This window comes from Numenius arquata, chromosome 2, assembly GCF_964106895.1.
Source record: "Numenius arquata chromosome 2, bNumArq3.hap1.1, whole genome shotgun sequence".
In the NCBI taxonomy this organism is placed as follows: Eukaryota; Metazoa; Chordata; class Aves; order Charadriiformes; family Scolopacidae; genus Numenius; species Numenius arquata.
This window is the reverse complement of record NC_133577.1, coordinates 47,617,690-47,639,866: the sequence shown is the minus strand read 5'-3', so window position 1 is coordinate 47,639,866 and position 22,177 is coordinate 47,617,690. Positions and strand designations below refer to the sequence as shown.

Below are 22,177 nucleotides of genomic sequence, written 5' to 3'. Positions count from 1 at the left end.
GGAAGCAGGGGCCACCAGGCGCCTCACGGCCGTGGCCGCTGGAGCCCGTGAGGCGAGCGGGCCCCGGCGGGCACAGACTCCCGCTCCCAGCCGGGTCAGGGCACCCCGTCCTCCTGCCGGACGGGGCCGGAGATGCTGACAGGGACAGGACCGCCCTTTGGGACAGGGCGCAGGGCCGCCCTCGAGGCCGCCGCCTGCCTGAGGCACCGCCCGCCAACGGCCGTTTGGGCGGGGCGTGGGCGGGGCGTGAGCAGTTGGGCGTGGCCGGAAGTTCCGGGTCGGAGGGAACAGGAAGTCGGGACGTGGCCGCCGCAGCGGGGCAGGAGGCGGAGGGCGGGTGGGAGGTGGCGGTGGAGGAGGAGGATGGCGGCGGTGCTGAGCTCGGACCGGCTCGAGGTCTCGGTGGATGGGTTGACGCTGAGCCCCAACGCTGAGGGGCCGCACTGTGAAGCGCGGCCGGGGGAGCCGGCGGCGGGGCGGAGCCGTGCGGGCCCCGGCTCCCCGGGCCAGGCGGAGGCCGGCGGCGAGGCGGCGGAGGAGGCGGCGCTGAGCCCGGAGCGGCGCTGGGGCTTCGCGCTGGAGGAGCTGTACGGCCTGGCGCTGCGCTTCTTCAAAGGTGAGGCCGCCCGGCGACGTGGCCCACAAAGCCTCTGCCGGGACCGGGGCGGTGAGGCGGGAGCCGCCGCGTCCCGGGAGCCCCGGATTCCCTGAGAGCCGCGGGGGCCGGGCGCGGTGGCGAGCTGGGGCGATCGGACGGAGGCGGCTTGCAGGGATGAGGTTTTCCCGGTGCGAGGGGCGGGAGGGAGAGCTAGGGGGCGGCCCCGGCCGCCGTGTGCCCGCTCCGAGGGGCCGGGGAGGCGTTTCCGGGGGTTTGCACCGCCCGACCTAAAATCAGAGTAAAAATTAAAAAAAAAAAATAAAAAATTAAAAAATCCTTGCTTGTGGCGTGCGAAGAAAAACCTTGCGAACTTAGGCGAAGAGTGCTCTCTCCTTGAGAGAGCTGACAGCCCGGCTGCTGGCTTGGGGGGTCGTGCCGTCTCCATGGATTGTGAACTTCAAAGCCTGGCTCCGCAGCTCGGTGCGGTTCGTGCCTCCAGCTGGCGGCCGGGCGATGGAGCCGTGAGATGCCCCCATGGGTGTTAGCCCTGGAGCGTTTGGCTTGGGATCCCTGGTAGCCAGGTTTTGCTTCCACAGGAAGGCAGAGGGGCCTCGCCACTCTTGCTTTTCTCGGGAGGAGGAAATCCACAGTGTGCTTTTTTGAGGAAGAGCTGCGTTCAGTGAGACCTTATAGCAGCTTTCCAGTACCTAAAGGGGGTTATAGGAGAGATGGGGAGGGACTCTTGATTAGGGGGGGAGCCATAGGATGAGAGGGAACGGTTTCAATCTGAAAGAGGGGAGATTTAGATGAGATCTCAGGAAGAAATTCTTTCCTGTGAGGGTGGTGAGACACTGGAACAGATTGCCCAGAGAAGCTGTGGATGCCCCGTCCCTGGAGGTGTTCAGGGCCAGGCTGGATGGGGCTTTGAGCAACCTGGTCTAGGGGGAGGTGTCCCTGCCCATGGCAGGGGGGTTGGAACTGGATGATCTTTAAGGTCCCTTCCAACCCAAACCATTCTGTGATTCTATGACTATGTTGCGGTACAGCGTTTGAGCACCTCACAGCAATGTGTTACTTTGCTGGGTTTTGGGCAGCTGCTGTTTAATGTAGGGCACAGCTCAGGGACTCTTAACCTGCCTGCGCTAGGGAAGATACAGCTGTGCCCTTGGAAAGGTTGGGCTTGTGACGATCAGTTGTTAGATGGCCCCTCTGGGAAAGCTACCACTTCGGAGGGTAAGCATACTGGCAGGTGGAAACTGGGCTAGAAGGACAAAGTTGTCTTGTTTGCTTCAAGTCGGCTGACCTGCACCCTGAGAGTTGTTAGGAGCATGTAAGGCCCTAAGCAGTTTTCTTGAGCTCTCATTCTTTGACACTGTTTTGATGCCCTTCCACAAAGTAGGTTTTTTTCTTAGCATGCTAATATACAGAGATATTTTTTTTTCTTAAGCTGTAAGAACCATAAGGAATCATAAGGGTCTTGATTTTTTTCTTTTTTTTTTTTTTTCTCTGTCACCAGGTGTCAGGTTGGATGCATTGTGATTTCTGTCTCTTTCTACCCTTTCTGTAAAACAAGCTTCTGGAAGGCGTTCTGGTTTGGTTTAATAAGCATTTGTTCTTAAAACATGATGCAGAAAGAAATGTCTTTGCAGTAGCAAATTCCTTGTTCCAGTCAGCCATGGTCTTATTTTGTATAGGCTTTAATATTCTACTGGAACCGGTATTGACAGAGTAAAAATGATGCACTATGAATGAGCTTATCTACATTATTTATAATCTATGTCTATTATGTCTCATGTTTTAATGAAATTTATGGTCTGCATTTATCTCCTCTTGGATGGGGAAAAGTTCAGTGGAGTGTTACTTGTGTCTAGATTCCAGTCCGTTGTGTTGTCTCAACAGTGGGTTTGTTGTTGCCTTCCTCTTAATAAAAGCTTAATTCCAATATCTTTCATCTTACTGCTCCTCTTCTTCTAACCTTCTGCAATTTCTTGTCATGGTTTTGCTCCTAAGAGGAAAATTTTCCATGTTCTATGGAGTTGTCACACTTTCCAAATGAAGGCCTTGTTCCTCTATCCTTATGGCTGGAATAAAAGTCACCTGAAGTCATTGCCCATATTTTCATCTGTAGTTTTTTTTGCTGAAAGTGACATAACACGAGGGGTTCTATTTATAAATGTGATGGTGAGTTACAAGAGCTTGTAATACTTGGGGTACTGATTCTGCTAGCTTGCTCTATAGCTACGTGACTCTGAAAATAACTGGTCTCATTTCCAAAGGATTTTCATGCATCCACTGTCAAAACAACTGTGGGAGTGGGCATGCTTGTTTAGCAGCCTTGTAGATGCCAAGGAACAAATACGGATTCCTCCTTTACCTCAAGGAGGAACATACGAGGGATCTGAAGGTTGACCCATGTTGATAGGTCAATGCTGAGAGCTTGTTCCTCATCATTCTTCTAAAAACTGCACTGATGTGGAGGTGGTCTTTGAAAAATGTTGTCTTTCTTACAGCCAGTTGATAACTGTGCCACAGTGTGTATTAGCTACTCACACACCTACCGTGGAACAAACAAGTGATTTGGGGCAGCACTTGTTTGGGAAAAGAGTGGTGTTGGGATTAAGTGTGATTATTGGGATGGAAGGAGCTCGGGTCGGGATGCTGGAGGAGTCCCTGGCTGAGGTCAAAGGGTAAGCAGCGATCGCTAGTTAAGCAGCTTCCTTTCTGCTTCAGCGTGCAGGCTGAGTTGTCTGGTTGTAACTCATGATGTATTTACTTCTTAGAAAAGTTTAATCTGATAAAAATACTTAGAATTTGCTTATTACAATGACTGCTAACACTTGTCTGCGGTGGCATATTGCATGTAACAAAACTGCTTGAAGACAAGACAGGGTGGGAGCGCGTATAAACAATGTGACAAACATGACTGGAACCAGGGTAGGATATAAAAGAGACTCAAAAGCTACTTTATTCTGCCTCTGATAAAGACGGAAGCAGATCTAAAATGCTTGACCCTGTGTCACTTCGACTGTCAGGCCTTGGGCTGCACGGGAGATGCGTGCAAGCTTTTTTTAGCACCCATAATGGCTTGTGAAAAAAGCTTTCCAGAATAACAGAGGCATAGAAAATAGATGGTTAATAGTGTTCCAGTCCATTTTTCCTGTGAGAAGCAAGAGCCTTCCTTACAATATGCACTCGGTCGAGCAGGTCGACCAGCATTTTGGCTGCTATTAAGAAGCTGCTCTGCTGTGCAGTGGAGAACACAGTGTTGTTACTGAAATGGGTACATTCCTTCGTCTCTTGGACTGTCTGTAATTGCGTGTCCTGGGGCAGCTGGCAGAGTAGAAGTGTCTCTGAGGGCTTATTTTGCCCCTTGAGCTGGTACGAGCTCTGCCGGTAAAGGTAGCTTGTCGAAGGTGTGAATTGTGTCCTGCAGCAGGAGGGGGTGGCTTGCATAGCTCTGCCAAGAAATCTTTTCCAGTATCAGCCTGGTTTTATGGTTTCCCACATCCTGTCATCAAAATACCATTGCACCCAACCTTCAATATATGTCAGTCCCTGAAGTGTTCATGCAGTGCCTAAAGTGATATGCAGTGCAGCATGTCTGAGTAGACAGTGTACAAACAACATCATTTTGGTATCTAAAACCTCTCCTGGTATGTTAAGTACTCTAACTTTGTTTGGCTGCTCCGAGGTGTTTTGTCCCTTCCTAATAAGAATGCACCTTCAACCTCAGCAATACATCATTCTAAATGAATTGTTTGACCTCCTTTTTTTTTTTTTTTTTTTTTTTTGGAGGGCTAATTTGATGGCATGTTTGTAATTCGTAAGTTAAGTAGGCTCTTGTTTTCAAGACTATGAAAACCCCTCTAACATATCTCCTTTTGATGTGAAGTTGAGCTTTAATCAGGTTTATTTGGAAGGGCTGGTTGGTAACTCTTCCGTTGATCCTTCAGGAGAGGAGAACTGGGAGTGTCAGAGTGTACTGGGATCTGCAGGCAGCGATTCAGTTCTCGCGCTTCTCAGTTTTGGTCTCGCTCATTAAAACTCTGCAAATGAACAGCATTTAGCATCTATGACTTCTGCTTTTAAAAGCTGTGAGGTGGAAAATAGTGCTTCACAAACTGTTCTCTAGCTTCTTCCAGGTGACTCGACTCAGTGCTATCTATCCCATGGGAATTAGACACTCAGAGCGAGTGCAGTAGGTGAAGGTGGAGTGGAAGCTGCAGCATGTTATGCCATGTTTCTTACAGGAGAAAAAAATCTGAAGTTACATAGGAGTAAAAGTGTTTTGCATGATGCAGTCTTTTAAGCCTATTTCTTAAACTCCCTTGAGTCTAAATTTGTGGTTTTTATACCAACTCATGTCAACAGTACGGTGCTACACAGTGACGTACGCCTCTGCTATCTTCTTTGCGTTACTAGTTACAGTATCTTTCTGTTCTGTTTGTGTGCCAACACAAATGGTGGTCTTCAAGCACACGGTTAATTACCTGTAGCTCGAGGAGGGTGGTTAGTGTTGTAAGTACTGATTTTCTGGAGTATTCAACTGAGTGGCCCTCAATGGATCTCAGTTTTGTGGGCATCTGAACAAAGTAGACCCTGTCAAGGAGAGCAGTGGTATGAAGAGCTGGTATTGTAGAATCACAGAATGGTTTGGGTTGGAAGGGACCTTAAAGATCATCCAGTTCCAACCCCCCTGCCATGGGCAGGGACACCTCCCACTAGACCAGGTTGCTCAAAGCCCCATCCAACCTGGCCCTGAACACCTCCAGGGATGGGGCATCCACAGCTTCTCTGGGCAACCTGTTCCAGTGCCTCACCACCCTCACAGGAAAGAATTTCTTCCTGAGATCCAATCTAAATCTTCCCTCTTTCACTTTAAAGCCCTTACCCCTCGTCCTATGGCTCCAGTCCCTGATAAAGAGCATTAGGTGTGCAGAGGATTTCCCTTCCAGGGGTGACAGCGCAGTAACAGCATGGTGTGGTTTTATGGCACCCATCAATGAGACCAGAACTTGCAGGAAGTGAGGAGCCAGTCTTTCTCCATGTTCTGGGTGAGCTCCTTCATGTCATTAGTGAAGTACGTGTGTGTGTATATATGGGCCCTTACTGCAGGATGCCTAAAGCATCGTAGGTCCATAGTCTGCCTTGTTCACGTAACCATATCCTTCATCACTAATCAAGTTTGATCTGTCAGTGGCTGCTGCTTAAGCATAGAGTCTAGTTGACTTGAGAAATTGCCGTTTCAGGTGAATGAGAAGTCTCCTAATCTTCTGTAAGAAAGCTGAGCCTTTCTCTGGTCCTATTGGGTCAAGCATACCAGTGGCATAGGGGGGCTGTATAGTTGCTGTGTACATCCTTTGGAGTTCTCCGTGTGTTCCCTAGAGCTCTTTGAAATTCTTCAGCTTCCTGGCAGCTGTATGAGAGGAGTGGGTAATACCTACTTAAACGGTATGCTAATGGATGCTTGAATAAATTTGGCGCTTCTACTTGTCTGGACTCACTAATGCCCTTTTTGGCATATTGGACTCCGCAGATGGCTTCAGGTCCTCTGGTTCGGTTTAATGGCAACGCTTCCAAATCTTTGGGATAATTATACAGTGTGGCTCACGCTGAAGAATTCAACTGGAAAACAGGCTAAGCCTATCTACAGCTTTGCTCTCTCGGCTGCCTCCAAGTACTTTGAGAGTTTGCTTCTAGTCTGCATTATCCACAAGTCACTGAATGCCTGTCTCCTTTTCTCATCTGTCTGTTTTCCTCTCTTATTTAGCTTGTTTGGTCTTTTGCCCTTGGGTCACTGTACTTAGTAAATGCAGACTTTTGGCTTCCCTCAATAGTTAGGGCTTGAGGTCCGACTTCTCTATTCTGTGAAAATGCAGGCATGCTGTGTATAGCATAGAAAAAAAATGTTTGGTTTTTTTTTCCCCCCTTTAATGCTCTTCAAAAGCAAGTTCAAATGCCAATGATGTTAGCTGGCTTAGGTAGCAGTCTACTACAACAAATAGTTATGGTTTTTAGCAGACAACTGTAGGTATACAGGTTGTGTAAGGTAAACTATGCCATAGGGACCCCCTGGAGAAGCTCAGAAGCCTGGCAAAATTCCATCGTAGTTCCCTTATCAATTGACTTGCTTTTGAGCACGCTGCCCCAGGGATATTAAGTATGATTTCAAAGTGCGTGCTGTTTATTGAGGCTAATGGAGGTGATTGCTACCTAATAAGCGAATTCTGAGTTAAATGTGGAGTGTGAAGAATTGAGGATAAAGCCAAAGGGGATACCTGAGACCTAGGGAGAGAGCTTACCAGGAGGTGGTGATCTGCATCTCCTAAGGGTCACACGCTTGTTGGGGTGGGAAGGGACCTCTGGGGATTGTCAAGGCTTAAGTGGAATTTCCTATATTTCAGTTGGTGTCATCTGCCTCTTGTCCTTTCACTGAATACCCCTGAGTAGACTCTGGTTCAGTCTTTACATCCTCCCTTCTCCACCCCAACAGATATTTTTGGAAATAGATATTTTTGTGGAGAAAGGCTTCTGGTTTTTGAATCTGGAAGTTATATTTGCTGTAAGGTGGTGTGACACTGGGAGAAAAGTGAATACTTGAGATTCTGGAAGAGTGAAGTGGACCTCTAGGAATGGATAATAAGTAATTAAATGCTTATCTTCCTAATTTTTTGATTCTGTCTTCAAAACAAATGGCATGCATGCAGTGGTTCCTGGTGATGTTGAGTAAGTCCAGTAACATACTGAACTTACTCTGTCAAAAATACAGCTTCTTGCTGTGACTTGCAAATGCTTTCCCTGGGGTGGTTTCCAATTTTCAGAAGTATTTGCTCTGAGTTTCTCAATAAGCCATAGCAGAGGTATTTCCCCTCCCCTTTTGTTCTGAGACTTGCTTCTTTTCCTGTTAATAACTGTTCACAAGAGTCGGCCGAGCAATTTTGCGATATGTAAATGTCAACCCCTAAAATTTGACTGTGAATTGGACTGTTCAGTTTGGGGCTGTAAACAGCTTGCTGGAAACTGGTGGCAGCTCTGCCTGCGGTTCCTGACTGAACGGAGAGCAGTTAGTGGTACGGTCATATGAAATGACTGTTGCTTACCTCTGGTAACAGGTTCCTTGTTTCAGCCCTTCCAAAAGGAGATGATGCTTATTTATTTGTTTTCCTGTTCAAGAAAAAGGTCTTTTCTTAACAAGCAGTGTAATTGCATATAGCAGTGCCTGTTCCTTTGATTTGTTTTGACAGTTTAAATGTGCTGAGGTAAGTCCTAGCTGACTAATTCGTGTATAATCTTAAATCAGTGCAAGTCTCTTCTTACCAATAAATGCGTGGCAGGATCTAACTGGGACCACTTTAGAAGGTGTTGGCGTGGAGCCACTGGAATTCTGATTAAGTTCAGACTTAGGTTGCCTGTGTCTTATGGTCAGAGCTCCCTGTACGTGTTGGTGCCGATGGAGTCACCTCTTAAGAGTTTTCATTGAAAGGGGTTATTCCAGCTGCCTTGGCAAAGTACCACAATCAAATTCCTTGAAGGAAAACTCTCCCTTAGTTCTAATTTTTTCTCTCTGCAGTTTTCCTTGCCTCAAACCTTGCTTGTTCCTCTTTCATCAGTGTGAAGAGCGTGAAAGGAGAGCAATCTATAAAGTTAACATCAAACCTTTCTTTGCAGAAAATCCTTCCTGTCCACACTACAATAGACTTTGCAGACACATTTGCATTCAAGTTAAGGTTTTTAAATATTTCAGAGATATAGATCCATATGGTATGGTGTTCAACTTATTAACATAAATATTTAGGTGATAACTTGCTGGCTGAGATTGACTCTAGATAGTATGATGAAAAACACTTCACAATTAAGTTTCTGCAGCTGAAGTAGGTGTGTTTCTTCTGGACAGATCTATATTTTATTTGACTAGAACTGACTTAATTTGTCTAACCTTTTATGACTTATCTTTCTTACTCCTTTTTTACAGAGGAAATCACGATAGCGGTTATACAAAATGCTCTTTGCTGTCTTGTGCTTGTTTAATCACAACAGTGAAACTTTCTTTTTTTTCTGCAGAAAAAGATGGCAAAGCCTTTCATCCAACATATGAAGAAAAACTCAAACTTGTGGCACTGCACAAGCAGGTTCTGCTGGGACCTTATAACCCTGACACTTGCCCTGAAGTTGGATTCTTTGATGTGCTGGGGAATGATAGAAGGTAAAAAGGGCTGGTGCTCTTCTTGATCTTAACTCGGCTTTTCCTGTTGGAAGAAAACATCATCCAATTTCCACGATAAAATAAGTATGTCAGTTGTGTCAATGTGTGTGTGTGGTAGTGGAAAGCGAGCGGCATTTTCACATACATCTTAGGAATATGACTCACAGTTCAGTAAAGAAGCTAACAGAAGATTATTGGGTCTTCTAAACCACATTAGGAAAAGCTGCTGTACCTACAATCTGATTTCTCATAGCAGTTTAAGACTTGGCTAGCTGTGCATGGCTGCAGCAGGCCAAGCCTTTTGCCAACGGTAACATTATTCACCGTAGCTTTTGTTAACACCGAGGATAACTTCTGAAATCAGATATCTGATGCGTTCAGGCTCTGAGTAAATTTTGATGAGCTCTGGGCAGTCTCAGGCACGTCTCTTGTATCGCTTGCAGTTCAGGCAGCAGCTTTCTTGTTCGTTGTTGCTATTTCTAGTTGGGAAGGCAACGTGCAACACGGCCCTGGCTTCTCAGAGCTCAACCCAGTGCGCTGCTTGTACCCAGAGGGACGCAGCTTTCCTTTAGGAAGATCCAGGCTGTTGCATTCACCTAACTGAAGTGCTATAATTGATGTATGTTACTGTGTTTAATCATTCAGGAAAATGTATGCATTTTTTCCATGAACTAGAGTGAAAGAAGGGTAAAAAATATTTCGGGTTCATTTGTAGCTGGGAAGTTGTTGGACATAGTTCAAAATGCTAAGTAGGGTCGATGGTACATATGTGATTTCATATAAGCACTCAGTTATGTCTGTTTGAAAGAGTTGTTCTGGTGGAGGCAGAGGGGAGCACTGTGTCTTTGGGAAAAAGTTGTTGGTTCTCTGAAACTGCACATGGTAAAGTTTGATCCTTGCTCTCCCAACTTCTTTTTTCTTTGCTGAGTTCTCAGAGTTCACTATTTGAAGAGTTGAGTCTTTTGTTATTTCAGCTGATTTCTCTCTCTCAGGAAGGAATGGGCTGCCCTTGGAAACATGTCCAAGCAAAAAGCTATGACAGAATTCGTTAAGCTCCTGAATAGGTGCTGCCACTTGTTTTCAACATATGTCACTTCCCACAAGATAGAGAAAGAAGAACAAGAAAAGAAAAGGTAATGTTTGAGTCCTTTGATGTTGAAGTATATTAAGTGTGTAATCTTGAGCTGTGGACGGTGTCACAGCTGGCTTAGGTTGGAGTTGTCTTGGCAAGAGAAATGCTTGATGCTCAGGTGGCTGGGGTACCATTTAATCTCTTTAAGCCTTTTTATTTTGCCAGTAATGAATGATTGCTTCTGAGATGAAGACACCTTAGAATATAAGGATTTTTTAAAATTTTGCTGATAATGTCGTCTGCTTAAGAAATGCATACTTTACAAAATGTCTGCTCTTATAAGTGTGTGGACTAAACTTACATAGAACGTGAAATCATTGGGTGCTTTAAACTCCTCTTCTAGCATGGGTTAGAAACTTGACAAAGGCTATCTTCTACTATCATTTACATATCATGTGATTATTAAGCTATAATATACATGTAATAACAGGTTAGAATGAATATCAAATTATAATACAGAATTTATACTTGTCATATTGCAGAGTGCGGTAAAACTAAACAGTAAGCTGTTTTCTTCTTGTGTCTGATAAGACACTTCTCCAGGACAATTTAAGTGGGAGGAGATGATACCAAACAAAAAGCCTTATTGGGCAGGCGAAAGGCATGTTGAAAATAACTCATCCTAGGGTTGTAGGAATGCTGAAATAACTTATTGAGTGGATGTTGCAGAAGAGAAGAGGAGGAACGAAGGCGGCGTGAAGAAGAGGAGCGTGAGCGTTTACAAAAAGAAGAAGAAAAGCGTAGGCGAGAAGAAGAGGAAAGACTGAGAAGGGAAGAAGAAGAGAGGAGGAGAATAGAGGAGGAACGGCTTCGGATGGAACAACAGAAGTGAGTAGCTGAAACAAGTAACACTTCAAAGCAAATAACTGCCTTGCACTTGAGGCAATTATATCTCACTTTTTAAATAGTTTTGCTAGAACTGAATACCTGAAGTTCAGAGCAGTGCCGTTTGCATCCTTAGTTAAGAGGGACACGGTTTGCAGAGAAAAATTATTCTAATGTGTTATTGTGTGCAGCCTTCTCAGATGAAAGTGCCAGAAAAGCGTTGTTTAATGAGAAGCTCTGGGGGTTTTTTGAATTCAGGGGCTGCACCTCATGAAAACTTGTGGCTCTGCTTCCTAAATGATGAATGCTGCACTCAGCTGAGGGGAGTTAGGTGTCCGGCTGGAAGTGCTATTTGAACTGTGACTTGAAAATTTCTTACCTTTCACAGAAGGTGAAGCCTAGAAGAAGGGTAACTGCAGTTCAGTGGGGTGTTTGGGGTGCATGGCTGAAATTTTCTAACTTGGTAGTCTAGCGCTACCTCCTTAAAGGTGCTCTCTCCTCCTAGAAAGTGTAAAGTGTCTGCAGATCTCATTTGTACACTGGCAATCACTGGCTCTTAGAGTCTTTCTAAAAGAAGTGCAAAATTCATGTTCAAATGCACTTAACCTCTGTTTGTAGCCTCAACTAAATTGTTTACTTAGAATTCTCTAGTTATATTACATTGTTCCCATCGCATCCAGGTGCTGTAAACATGGATCTAGCTTTGCGCATATAATATTTAAGGGAATAGTGAATTATCAAAGCTGTTCCACATCAGTCAGCAATGATTTTCCATAATAAAAATATCTTTGCAGGGGGTGTCTCTGAAGTAGGTCCTGCACTTGCTATGTAGTGTTTTTGAGAGGGAGCAAATAATTAATCTGCAAGTTTTGCTGTTTGCATTTTACACTCCTCTGGTTCTCACAGTGTTAAATAGACGTAAATGAACAGAGAATACAACAGAAAAATGTTGCAAAGTGCTAAGTAACAAGAGGGGTTTTTTTACGTGAATACAATTGTGCATTAAGTGTTTGTAACAGGTTACAGAGAAAAAATTTGGATGGAAAATGAATGTGGATATATATACACTTGGCCTGTGTATCTAAAGTCACAGTTTTGCTGAAATAGTAAATCCTGCCCTTTAGGTTACAAGCCAGTCTAATGCTGGAGCTTTTAGAGGTTGATTTTTGGGGGACAGAAGAAAGACAGGAAACAAAGAATTACTCCTGCGTGCGTTTGATACTGCTTTCTTCCTCTGAAGCGTTGATAGCTGGTCACTGATGGATGTAATGAGGGACAAAACGAACTTTGGACCTAGTTGTATATCCTCTGCTGGCCCTCTGGAGACAGGAGGAAAACTGAGCTTGTGTATAAATAACCTACATATTCCTCCTGAAGTTTCAGCACTTGAGTTTATTGGAGGCACAGATACCCTATTTGGCAGCATTCTTTTTATTCTTCGATTAGGCCACAGTCGGTCGTGCTTTTCATATGTTTGCATACTGTCCTGGGAAATTAAGATAGTAATGCGGTGTGATGTTCTTAAAATCACCAGAAAACATTGCTGTGCTGTACCACAGCAGGCCTGTTTTCACCAATATTTGTAGAAGGGCTGCTAGAAGGTTGGTTTCTCCATGTTTTCTGGAGGAACCCAATCTGGGATTTTTCCCCTTGATTGTTTGAGAAATTTAGTCATGTGTTTTTCTAGTGCTACCTTGTTATCAGACTACAGATTGAGAATTATGTAAGAGCTCTTTTTTTAACACCTGATGTTTTCAAATACTGGGTAGAAATGTTGCTCCTTCCTTATATTCTTAGCATATTTCTAGGCGAAATTCACATTGACGTTATTTCTGGGCTCTGCTCCATCATTACATAGATTTGTTTTAATTGGTTTTCACAGGAATTGAATTAACTGTTCTTTGAGGCCACTTAAATTACTTAAGTATAGGGATTTCCCCAATACTCTCAGCTGTTTGTAATCTCTGAACTCTCCTCCCACCGATGTAGGCAGCAGATAATGGCAGCACTGAACTCCCAGACTGCCATCCAGTTCCAGCAGTACGCGGCCCAGCAGTACCCGGGCAACTACGAGCAGCAGCAGATCCTAATTCGGCAGCTCCAGGAACAGCATTATCAGCAATACATGCAGCAGTTGTATCAAGTCCAGCTTGCACAGCAACAGGTATGACTGACCAGCTGAGAAATTTAGGGTGTGGTTTTGTTTTTTTTTTTGTTCCAGGCTGTCTTTGCGAGATGTTAATTTGTCTACACTTACCCCCTTGAAAAGCTAATTGATACGAGGAGAGTGGTGAGACACTGGAACAGGTTGCCCAGGGAAGCTGTGGCTGCCCCATCCCTGGAGGTGTTCAAGGCCAGGCTGGATGGGGCTTTGAGCAATCTGGTGTGGTGGGAGGTGTCCCTGCCCATGGCAGGGGGGCTGGAACTAGATGTTCTTTAAGGTCCCTCCGAACCTAAACCATCCTATGATTCTGTGACCTGGATCTTAAATGGCCTGTAACTGCCAGCCTAAGGTCTGTTGTTCTTGACCTAAAGACTTAACAGGAAATTAGTTACTGAATTCTCAGTCATTTGTATTTTGATGAGCCTGATGCCCTTAGCAAAGAACTGTCCAAGGAAGGAACCTGTGTGAACCATGTGAACCTCACGATGTTCAACAAGGCCAAGTGCAAGGTCCTGCAGCTGGGTGAGGGCGGTCCCCAGTATCAGTACAGACTGGGGGATGAATGTATTCAGAGCAGCCCTGCAGAAATGGACTTGGGGATACTGGTGGATCAAAAACTGGGTATGAGCTGCTAATGGGTTCTTGCAGCCCAGAAGGCCAACTGTATCCTGGGCTGCATCACAAGAAGCGTGGCCAGAAGGTTGAGGGAGGTGATTCTGCCCCTCTGCTCTGATGAGACCCCACCTGGAGTACTGTGTCCAGCTCTGGAGTCCTCAGCACAGGAAGGACATGAACCTGTGGGAATGGGTCCAGAGGAAGCCACAAAAATGGTCAGAGGGCTGGAGCACCTCTCTCATGAAGACAGGTTGAGTTGAGGTTGTTCAGCCTGGAGAAGAAAAGGCTCTGGGAAGACCTTATTGTAGCCTTTCAATAATAAAAGGGGCTTATAAGAAAGACAAAGACAGACCTTCTATCCAGGGCCTGTAGTGACAGGACAAGGGGCAGTGATTTTAATCTGAGAGAGTGTAGGTTTAGATTGGACATAAGGAAGAATTTTTTTTTACAGTGAGGGTGGTGAGGCACTGGACCAGGTTGCCCAGAGAACTTGTGGATGCCCCATCATTGGAAGTGTTGAAGGTCAGGTTGGATGGAGCTTTGAGTGGCCTGATCTAGTAAAAGATGTCCCTGCGGGTTGGACTGGATGATCTTTAAAGGTCCCTTCCAAACCATGATTTGATGGAGTTGAGGTGGTATAGGACAGTCAGAGGCTTCCTGCCCTGTTATAGTCACTCTTGAAGCTTAATGACACCTTGGTACCAGTACTTTGATGTTGTAGTGGTAAGCAAAAGCTATAGCCTCATCAGCCTTGTCCTCGATGCCTTCTGTAATTGATACTGCTCCCTTGAGACTGGGGTGTCAGAGATGCCATTTTCTTCAGTGCTCTCAGCACTGCTCCTTTCAATCGTGGCCGGCTGCTTGCCGTGTACTAATGCCCTCTGAGACCTGGGGCAAAACAGCCTTTCATTTACCGTGTTTTTACAAAATAGTAACTCTGTCAGGCATTGAAGCTTATCTTTCAAATCTCTACTTGGACAACTCTTATAGAGGAAAGGATAAAAAGAAGCGTGTAACAGAGCTAAAATTATCTAATTCTACTTTGGGCTTTCCTGAAGACTCAGGGAGCCTCTGAAGCACTTCTGAGGAATACTTTCCTTTCAGATGCCTGTAACTCAGCCACCTTGAGATCTGTTAGTGCAGTTTAAAAGTGCTGTTCTGTCATGGTTGCTTACAGATCAACTTGCAATACTATTAATTTTGCAAAGGCTGTATGCAATAGTTTTCTAGCAAAGTTCTCACTGCATTGCATTGTCTCAGCGCATAGAACTGCTGTAGTAGAAGGTGGATCTAGGCAGCATCCGTACAATTGCTCAAATTTAAAAATCTAGATCCTGTCTGACTATATTGCCTTTATACCCCTTTGGGATACCTATATTCCATTTGTTCATCAAAATCATGTGCTTACTAGGTTATTCTTTAAAGAATGGTACTGACAATTATACCTTTTCCCTGTCCTAACAAAAAAGTGTATGTAATCTCTCTGTACTGATAAGGGGAGTAAGACTTGAAGCTAAAGGGGTAATGCATCCTACTTAAATCCAAAAGGATGGTTGTTACACCTAAAACAAGATCATACAAGGTATTTAATCCTTTGTGCAGGGACAGCATGATCCGTTCGATCTGAATCGTCTCAGTGTACATAAGTCATATTCTAAAAGCAGCACCTCTGAGCTTTGATAACTCTTCTCCTAGACCACTCAGTCCTTGTGGCTCTTACACTTCCTGCTTTCATGTTAAATAACTGCCTGTGTTGGGCATTGTGGATTTGATAGAGAATCCTGCTGAGCAAGTTAACTCACAAATCGGCAAGTACTTAATAGACTTTAAATAATTCCAGATCTTTTTAGACCTGGATGAGCTCAGGCCAGAACCCTTTCAGCTCGCTGGGAAAAAAACAGCAAACAAGTCATCACTTTTGATTTTGAAAGAAATGTTATAGGAGTTACTGAAATGCAGAACTTCCGTAGTCGAGTGCAAAAGTTTATTTTGTGTGCCCTAATAAACTTGAAAGTTGAATCTTTTTGTTCAGATTGTATCCATCAGCATAGAACAGACTGTCTTTGTTTTCCCTGATACTTAGCCTGTGTAATTCTCACTGGTTAATGTGTGCTGCTTCTGGTTTTTCGTGTCAAGCCTCCCTGTGGGATGGAGGGCAGCACTTAAAAAAAAAAAAAATAGTGCCTTTATATGTTTATATAGAGATTCTTGGGAGGCTTGGGGTTTACTTGACTTAATTTCTGTCATTTTAGGCAGCCTTACAAAAGCAGCAGGAGGTGGTTGTGGCAGTGACAGGGACGCCTCTGACTACGGCATCGAAGGTGAATGCCCCTGCCCCAGGGGACACCCCATCAATTAATGGGCAGGCCAGTGCGCATGCAGATAGCCCTGAAAAAGAGCTGGATCCTGAGGCTTTGGAAGAAGCACTGGAGAATGGACCAAAAGGTAGGACTAGCTAGATTCCTTAATTAAAAATAAACGATGAAAGCTTTTCTTAGGATGCAGATATCTTAAGTATGGTTACTGTGGCTCTTTGCCTGGCTTCGTTGGGCTGTTCAAGAGCTAGGTTTGATTCCTGGGTCCAGTTTTTCTCGAGGGAGAACAATATTGCACAAGGAAAACTCAGCTTTGAGGGGGAGGGAAAGGGGAAGCAGCAAAAGCAGGCAAAGTGGATGGGACCCAGAACCTCCTTTCACTCTTGATTTAAAGGAAAGAAGCATAAAAGTTCTAGCTGAAAGCTGTTCTGCGCAGAAATGCATTCACTCTTATTTGAACTCAGGTCAAAACAGTGATTTATCCAGATTAAAATAAAGCCAAATCTTCCTTACTTCCTTACTCTCTCTGAATGCTGCCCTACCTATGGCTTAGTCCTGTCCTGTGTGCAGTCTGGACTGCCGTCCCCTCACGTTTCCCATCTTCCTCAGACAGCTTCTAGGAAGCTGTGGAAGTGGAGCAGGAAAAGTAGCCTTCCAGCAGCGCTCTCATCACTGGTGTTTCTGGGTGTTACCTCTATGCTTTCATCCACAACCAGTAGTTCCTCAAAAGACTTGCTTGGATCCCAGTATGGAACCATCGCTAGTACAGTCCCTGTCTGCATAATGAGGTATTCAGTTATTGTAGTCAATATTTGATAATTTCTAGACAAATCCACAACCTCTGGTTCTGTCATATTAAAGGTCCTTTCAGTGAAGGGTTCTGTGCAATGTAACCCCATCACCTGTAGCAGTAGATCTGTCTTCTGAGTCTTTTCTGCCTAAGCACCATCGGTTTATATGTGGCAGATGGGTAAACTGGTAGGATTTAAGTGTGCAATGTTACGTCTAAACCTGCACTGCATTTCATGCAAGTTTCAACTGTGAAAAGATGTTTCTTCAGTAAAAATAATAAAAAAAACTGAACTGGAAGCAACTCTAATGCTTGTGGTCCTCAAGTGCCCCTAAGGCACACCTAAGTATTCAGCATAAATAACCGATAAAAAGCTTACCTGGGGTATTTCCTTCCCTCTCTCCAGATGCTGTTCCAGTGATAGCTGCCCCATCGATGTGGACACGGCCCCAGATAAGAGACTTCAAGGAAAAAATCCGTCAGGATGCAGACTCCGTGATCACAGTGGGCCGAGGAGAAGTGGTTACAGTCAGAGTACCAACTCACGAAGAGGGGTCCTACCTCTTTTGGGAGTTTGCTACAGACAATTATGACATTGGTTTTGGGGTGTATTTTGAATGGACAGACTCCCCTAATACTGCAGTCAGTGTGCATGTCAGCGAATCCAGTGATGATGAGGATGAAGAAGAAGGTAAGCATGCTTATTTACATAAACTGCCAGTCCTGCGGAGCTTGCCACGGGGCAAAACCCCAATTGATTGTCTTGTGAAATCTCGTCGTTTCCCCAGCATCCGTCTAGCTGGAATCTTGTCTTCAATTATGAAGAGGAAGTGCAATTCTGAAAGTAACTTCAGTCACCTCATTTGGTCACAGGTTAAAGCAGTTGAGGGTGGGGAGATCATTTTCCTAAGTTTTACTTACCCCTTAGTGTGCCGCCTTGTCCAATTCAGCACGCTGGATTGAAATGTGTGCCATAATAGAGCATAGCGGATCTGCACACTGAAAAACTTAAGAAGAATCCTGCTCTGCTCTTTGTGAACTTTTTTAGGGGGGAAGTTTCCTTGAAACTTCAGCAAACCAGCTTAAAAGAGCAATTCCTGGTAGTGGCCAGGTCACAGCCTTTACCTACAGGGGAGGTTAGCATACCATCAGAAAAATAACGTTTTGAAATGAGGGCTTGATTTGCTTAGAAGTAACTGCTTTGACATAGGAAGCAGTGGCCTTCTGCATATTACTACTAAGTAATCAGTAATAGGAAGTACGTCAGAATCCTCAGCACGGGAAGGACATGGACCTGTTGGAGCCGGTCCAGCAGAGGCCATGAAGATACTGCGGGGGCTGAAGCCCCTCTGCTGTGAGGACAGGCTGAGAGAGTTGGGGATGTTCAGCCTGGAGAAGAGAAGGCTCCAGGGAGACCTTAGAGCCCCTTCCACTCCCTAAAGGGGCTACAGGAGAGATGGGGAGGGACTCTTGATCAGGGAGGGGAGCCATAGGACGAGGGGGAATGGTTTTAAACTGAAAGAGGGGAGATTTAGATGAGATCTCAGGAAGAAATTCTTTCCTGTGAGGGTGGTGAGACACTGGAACAGGTTGCCCAAAGAAGCTATGGCTGCCCCTTCCCTGGAGGTGTTCAGGGCCAGGCTGGATGGGGCTTTGAGCAACCTGGTCTAGTGGGAGGTGTCCCTGCCCATGGCAGGGGGTTGGAACTGGATGATCTTTAAGGTCCTTTCCAACCCAAACCATTCTGTGATTAATGTGGGGTAATATCTTAATGGAAGCTAGAGCTTGGCATCTCTCTGAATTGACTCAGCTGTGCTGGGCGGAGGAGTGTGGTGGGTTTTAACATCAAACTGTAAAATTAATGATAAAGTGGGCATGGTTATTGTTCCTCCTGCTTTTGAACGCTTTAGCCACAGCCTTGGTATGAACCCCTTCAACTCGTCTGACTTCTAAACTAACAAGGAGTCCCTTGTCCACTACAGATCAGTCTGACTCGCTCTTGTAAAGCATCCACCCATGTTAACTGACACTTTTTTTTTCCTCCCTTGCAGAAAATACTAGCAGTGAAGAAAAAGCCAAAAAGAATGCCAACAAGCCTCAGCTAGATGAAATAGTGCCTGTGTACAGACGAGACTGTCACGAAGAAGTGTATGCTGGCAGCCACCAGTACCCAGGGAGAGGAGTTTATCTCCTCAAATTTGACAACTCCTACTCTCTATGGAGGTCAAAAACAGTTTACTACAGAGTTTATTATACTAGATAAAGGTGTGGCTGTGTCTGAGGCTGGGCTGTGCAGAAGATGTCGTTTTATTTGGAATTTTTCTTCAAAGCATAATGGATCCTTTTGAGTCTGTGTTTTACCCTGTCTGTATCTGTATGGTTTGTGTGAACTTTAACAAGTAGACACTGGGATCTTCCTGCTCCGTGACACTAATGCATATTGCATTGGGCTTAACACAGGATCCCCCCGGCCCTTTTGGGCGCTGGAGTTAACCAGTGGAAGGCGTTGGCTCCAGCGCTAAGGTCACACCAGTTGCATTTGTTAAAGCCTCATGAAAAAAGAAGGGGGAGGGAGCTGCTGGCTCACTGGCTGGGTGATCTGATGTTTCCAGGTCTGGATGCTTTGAATAACTTGTTAACGGTTAACTTAAAGGTCCCGTCAATAACTGGTAGATTTGGATGCAGTTTTGCTGTGTAGCAAGTTTCTCTCTTAACTGTAATTGGATGTCAGACTTTTACACCATTAAAACTTGAAACTTTTAAGTTGATGCAGTTTAGAAACAAGTTGTCTCGCTTCTGTCCTCATCGAAGAAGAAACATTCAGTTCCTTAAACCAGGGTAGTGACTGAGGAAAGGATGAACAGCATCCTGAGAGTACAGCAGATAACCTCTTCTGAAGATGTAAACTGAACGACAACTAAAAGTATATGTAACAAGAAGAACCTTAATCTCTCTGCCCTGCTGCTAACCCTAGAATAAAAAAGGTCATTTTTTGATGTTTTGAACCAGGGCACAAACTATTGCTAAGTTTGGTGCGTTTTTAATGGGGTAGACTTAAAAAAAAAAAAAAAAAAATTAAAAAAGTACAAACCTGAAACCAGTTTTCTGCACAATGTTCTGGTTTGTCTGTTTTTGTAAAACCTGAATAAGCACGTTGTGCATCTGAAGAACAGTAAGTCACTTTGATTAAAGTATAGGAGTTAATGTTGCACTAATTATGGAAATCACTGTCAGTCCATTTTAGTCTGAACTGGTGATACTTGGGTGCAGGCTTTCTGCTTTAATCCCTGACTGTCTGCGGAAAGGCCGAGTGCACGTACAGATACTTAACAATGTAGCTTTAATCTCAATTTCTTACGGTTTGATTGGGGCATTTCACGTTTTCTGTAGTGGAAAAATGCAGGTGGCTGCTCAACTTGAGGCTGTGGTAAGAATCCGCTCTCCACGGAGCCCTGCGCCCCAGGGGTGATGCGTTGCGGTGGCGACCAGCATAAGTGCTCCCTTCGTGGGAAACGCACTTTGTTACCGAAGGAAAACGGTTAATTTGGGTCCTTCACATCAGTTCCCGCAGTGAGACTTCCATTGATTAGCTGCAGCATGTATGCTTCCATGGTAAATGATGTTGAGTTTGCAGGATTTGTTTGAATAATCAGTTTGTACATACATGATACTTTATTTTTATTTTCTTGTACCAACCACGGAGATACTTCTCCTAGAGCGCTTACCTTGTCATCTTGCGTTTGGTTCAGCAACACCATACCGGCTTAGAGCTAGTTAGTGCTGCTTTATCCAAAAACACTGTACAATGTTCTGCTCTTGTGTACATACAGTATATAAACCACGAATTTAGAAAGTACCTTGCTTTTAAAGAAAACTGTATTTAATGTAAAAAAAAAAAAAAAAAAAAAAAAAACCACAAACTTTTAAAAAGGCAGGCACTAATATATTTCTTCTGGTCTTCAGTTTAAATTTTTTTTTGTCCATACAACAATGTTATGACTTTTTCCTCTAAGAATATCTGTTCTTGGGAGTGGTGTTTGTCGCTTTAAATGGCAGCACTTACTGTCATGTGTTGGATGTTAGAACTTTTACGTTTTCAGACTTTTTTTATTGCCTCTGGCTGTTGATTAGTACAGTACAAGTGCGATTTCAAGATACCTTGAGATAGTATTTAATCCTAATTAAAATACATTTATCTGTAATGCTGTTGGCTTTTTATTAATTTGGCAACCTTGGCATTGCTGTGTATGGCTGTTCAGCCGAGATAAGCTTGTCATCTTCCCTCTCATTTTTAAAAATTCAGTGCTGTGTGATAAACGTTGTGGTTTTAGCAGCCAAATGACTCGGGCCAAAGGCTCTGGATGAGAAGTGCTGCTCTCTCATGGGATGAGGCCCTACTGTTGATGCTGGAAGAGCCCGGCTGGAACAGTGTAATGGCTTTGGTTTTTGGAATTGATCTTCTGTAGCAGGAAGGGTTGGATCTGGGCAGCCAAAAGTTAGGAGTAGTTTTCTGCCTGGAAGAAAGGTGCCTGCCTTTGGCCTAAAGCTCAAAAGACAAGGGAGGACCATGCATGGTTCAGACAGAACAAGAAAAGCATGAACCTAGAGGTAAAAAAGGCTAGTTATGCTGAAGTTTCTGTTGGCCAAAATCACCCTTTGCTTACCTGCTACTAGCAAGTAGCACTTTTTTCTACTAGTTTGGTCTGTGGTCCAGGTCCCGTTGGTCCCATCTGCTCTCCATAGACAGCGGCCTCAGGCTGGTGCTTCTAGCTCCCATCTGGGGAGCAGAAATCTCTCCAGTGAGAACTGCTGTTAGAAGTAAGATGCTGAGAAATTCAACGTACCATATAGTCTGGGCACGCTACAAACCAGTTTGATGTGAAATGTGCAAGCCTGTTGAAAACCAAAGTAATTACAGCGGCAAACCTGCCCCAACTGCACCTTTCTTTACCTGTCTTGTGCATATATAAATTCCCTTTTCTCTAATTAAAGTGGAGCACTGTGCTCCTCACGGCTGATGACTTCTACAAGAGAGGTACCGTAAACGCTTTCTGAGATGAACCGAGTCACTGGTGATAAATCCGGGTGATGCAACACAAACAGGTTGATGAAGCTCAGTTCCAAATATACCGGCCCTTTGAGGAAAAGCTAAATAATCAGAGGGACAAACCCTTGTTAGAAATGACGTTTTCAGAAGTAGCGTCAATGTGGATGTTGTGTGTGGAGCCTCTTCTTCGAGGCAGTTGCGTGGGAGGTACCAAGGTGATGTCTTCTTCCTTGGCTCCACTGCCCCAGAAGGACAAGCAGTACAATTAAAACAGCTTGCTAATTAAGCCACTGGGCTGCTGTATATTACCCTTGCCTGTCCTCTTCACTGTCCTTCCTTACCCCTTGGCTTTTAGCACTTTCTGCCTTGTGCTTCGCTTTGTAAGTCACGGATTAAACGCTGTGTGATCTAGGGCAGCTCGATGCAATCTTTGAGGTAAATGTAACGAGCAGGGTCATAAAATCGGTAGTTTGCTGTCAGAGAGGTCT

At 44.6% G+C, this 22,177-nt stretch overlaps 1 protein-coding gene across 1 annotated transcript; it reads left to right on the top strand.

Moving 5' to 3' along the window:
- Positions 1-363: 363 nt before the first annotated feature.
- ACBD3 (acyl-CoA binding domain containing 3) lies at positions 364-20,523 on the top strand. Its single transcript, XM_074144220.1, has 8 exons — positions 364-616; positions 8,660-8,801; positions 9,794-9,934; positions 10,603-10,761; positions 12,748-12,922; positions 15,790-15,982; positions 17,049-17,333; positions 18,694-20,523. Exons 1-8 carry the CDS (start codon positions 364-366, stop codon positions 18,903-18,905), a joined length of 1,560 nt encoding a protein of 519 aa, XP_074000321.1. The 3' UTR covers positions 18,906-20,523.
- Positions 20,524-22,177: the final 1,654 nt, after the last annotated feature.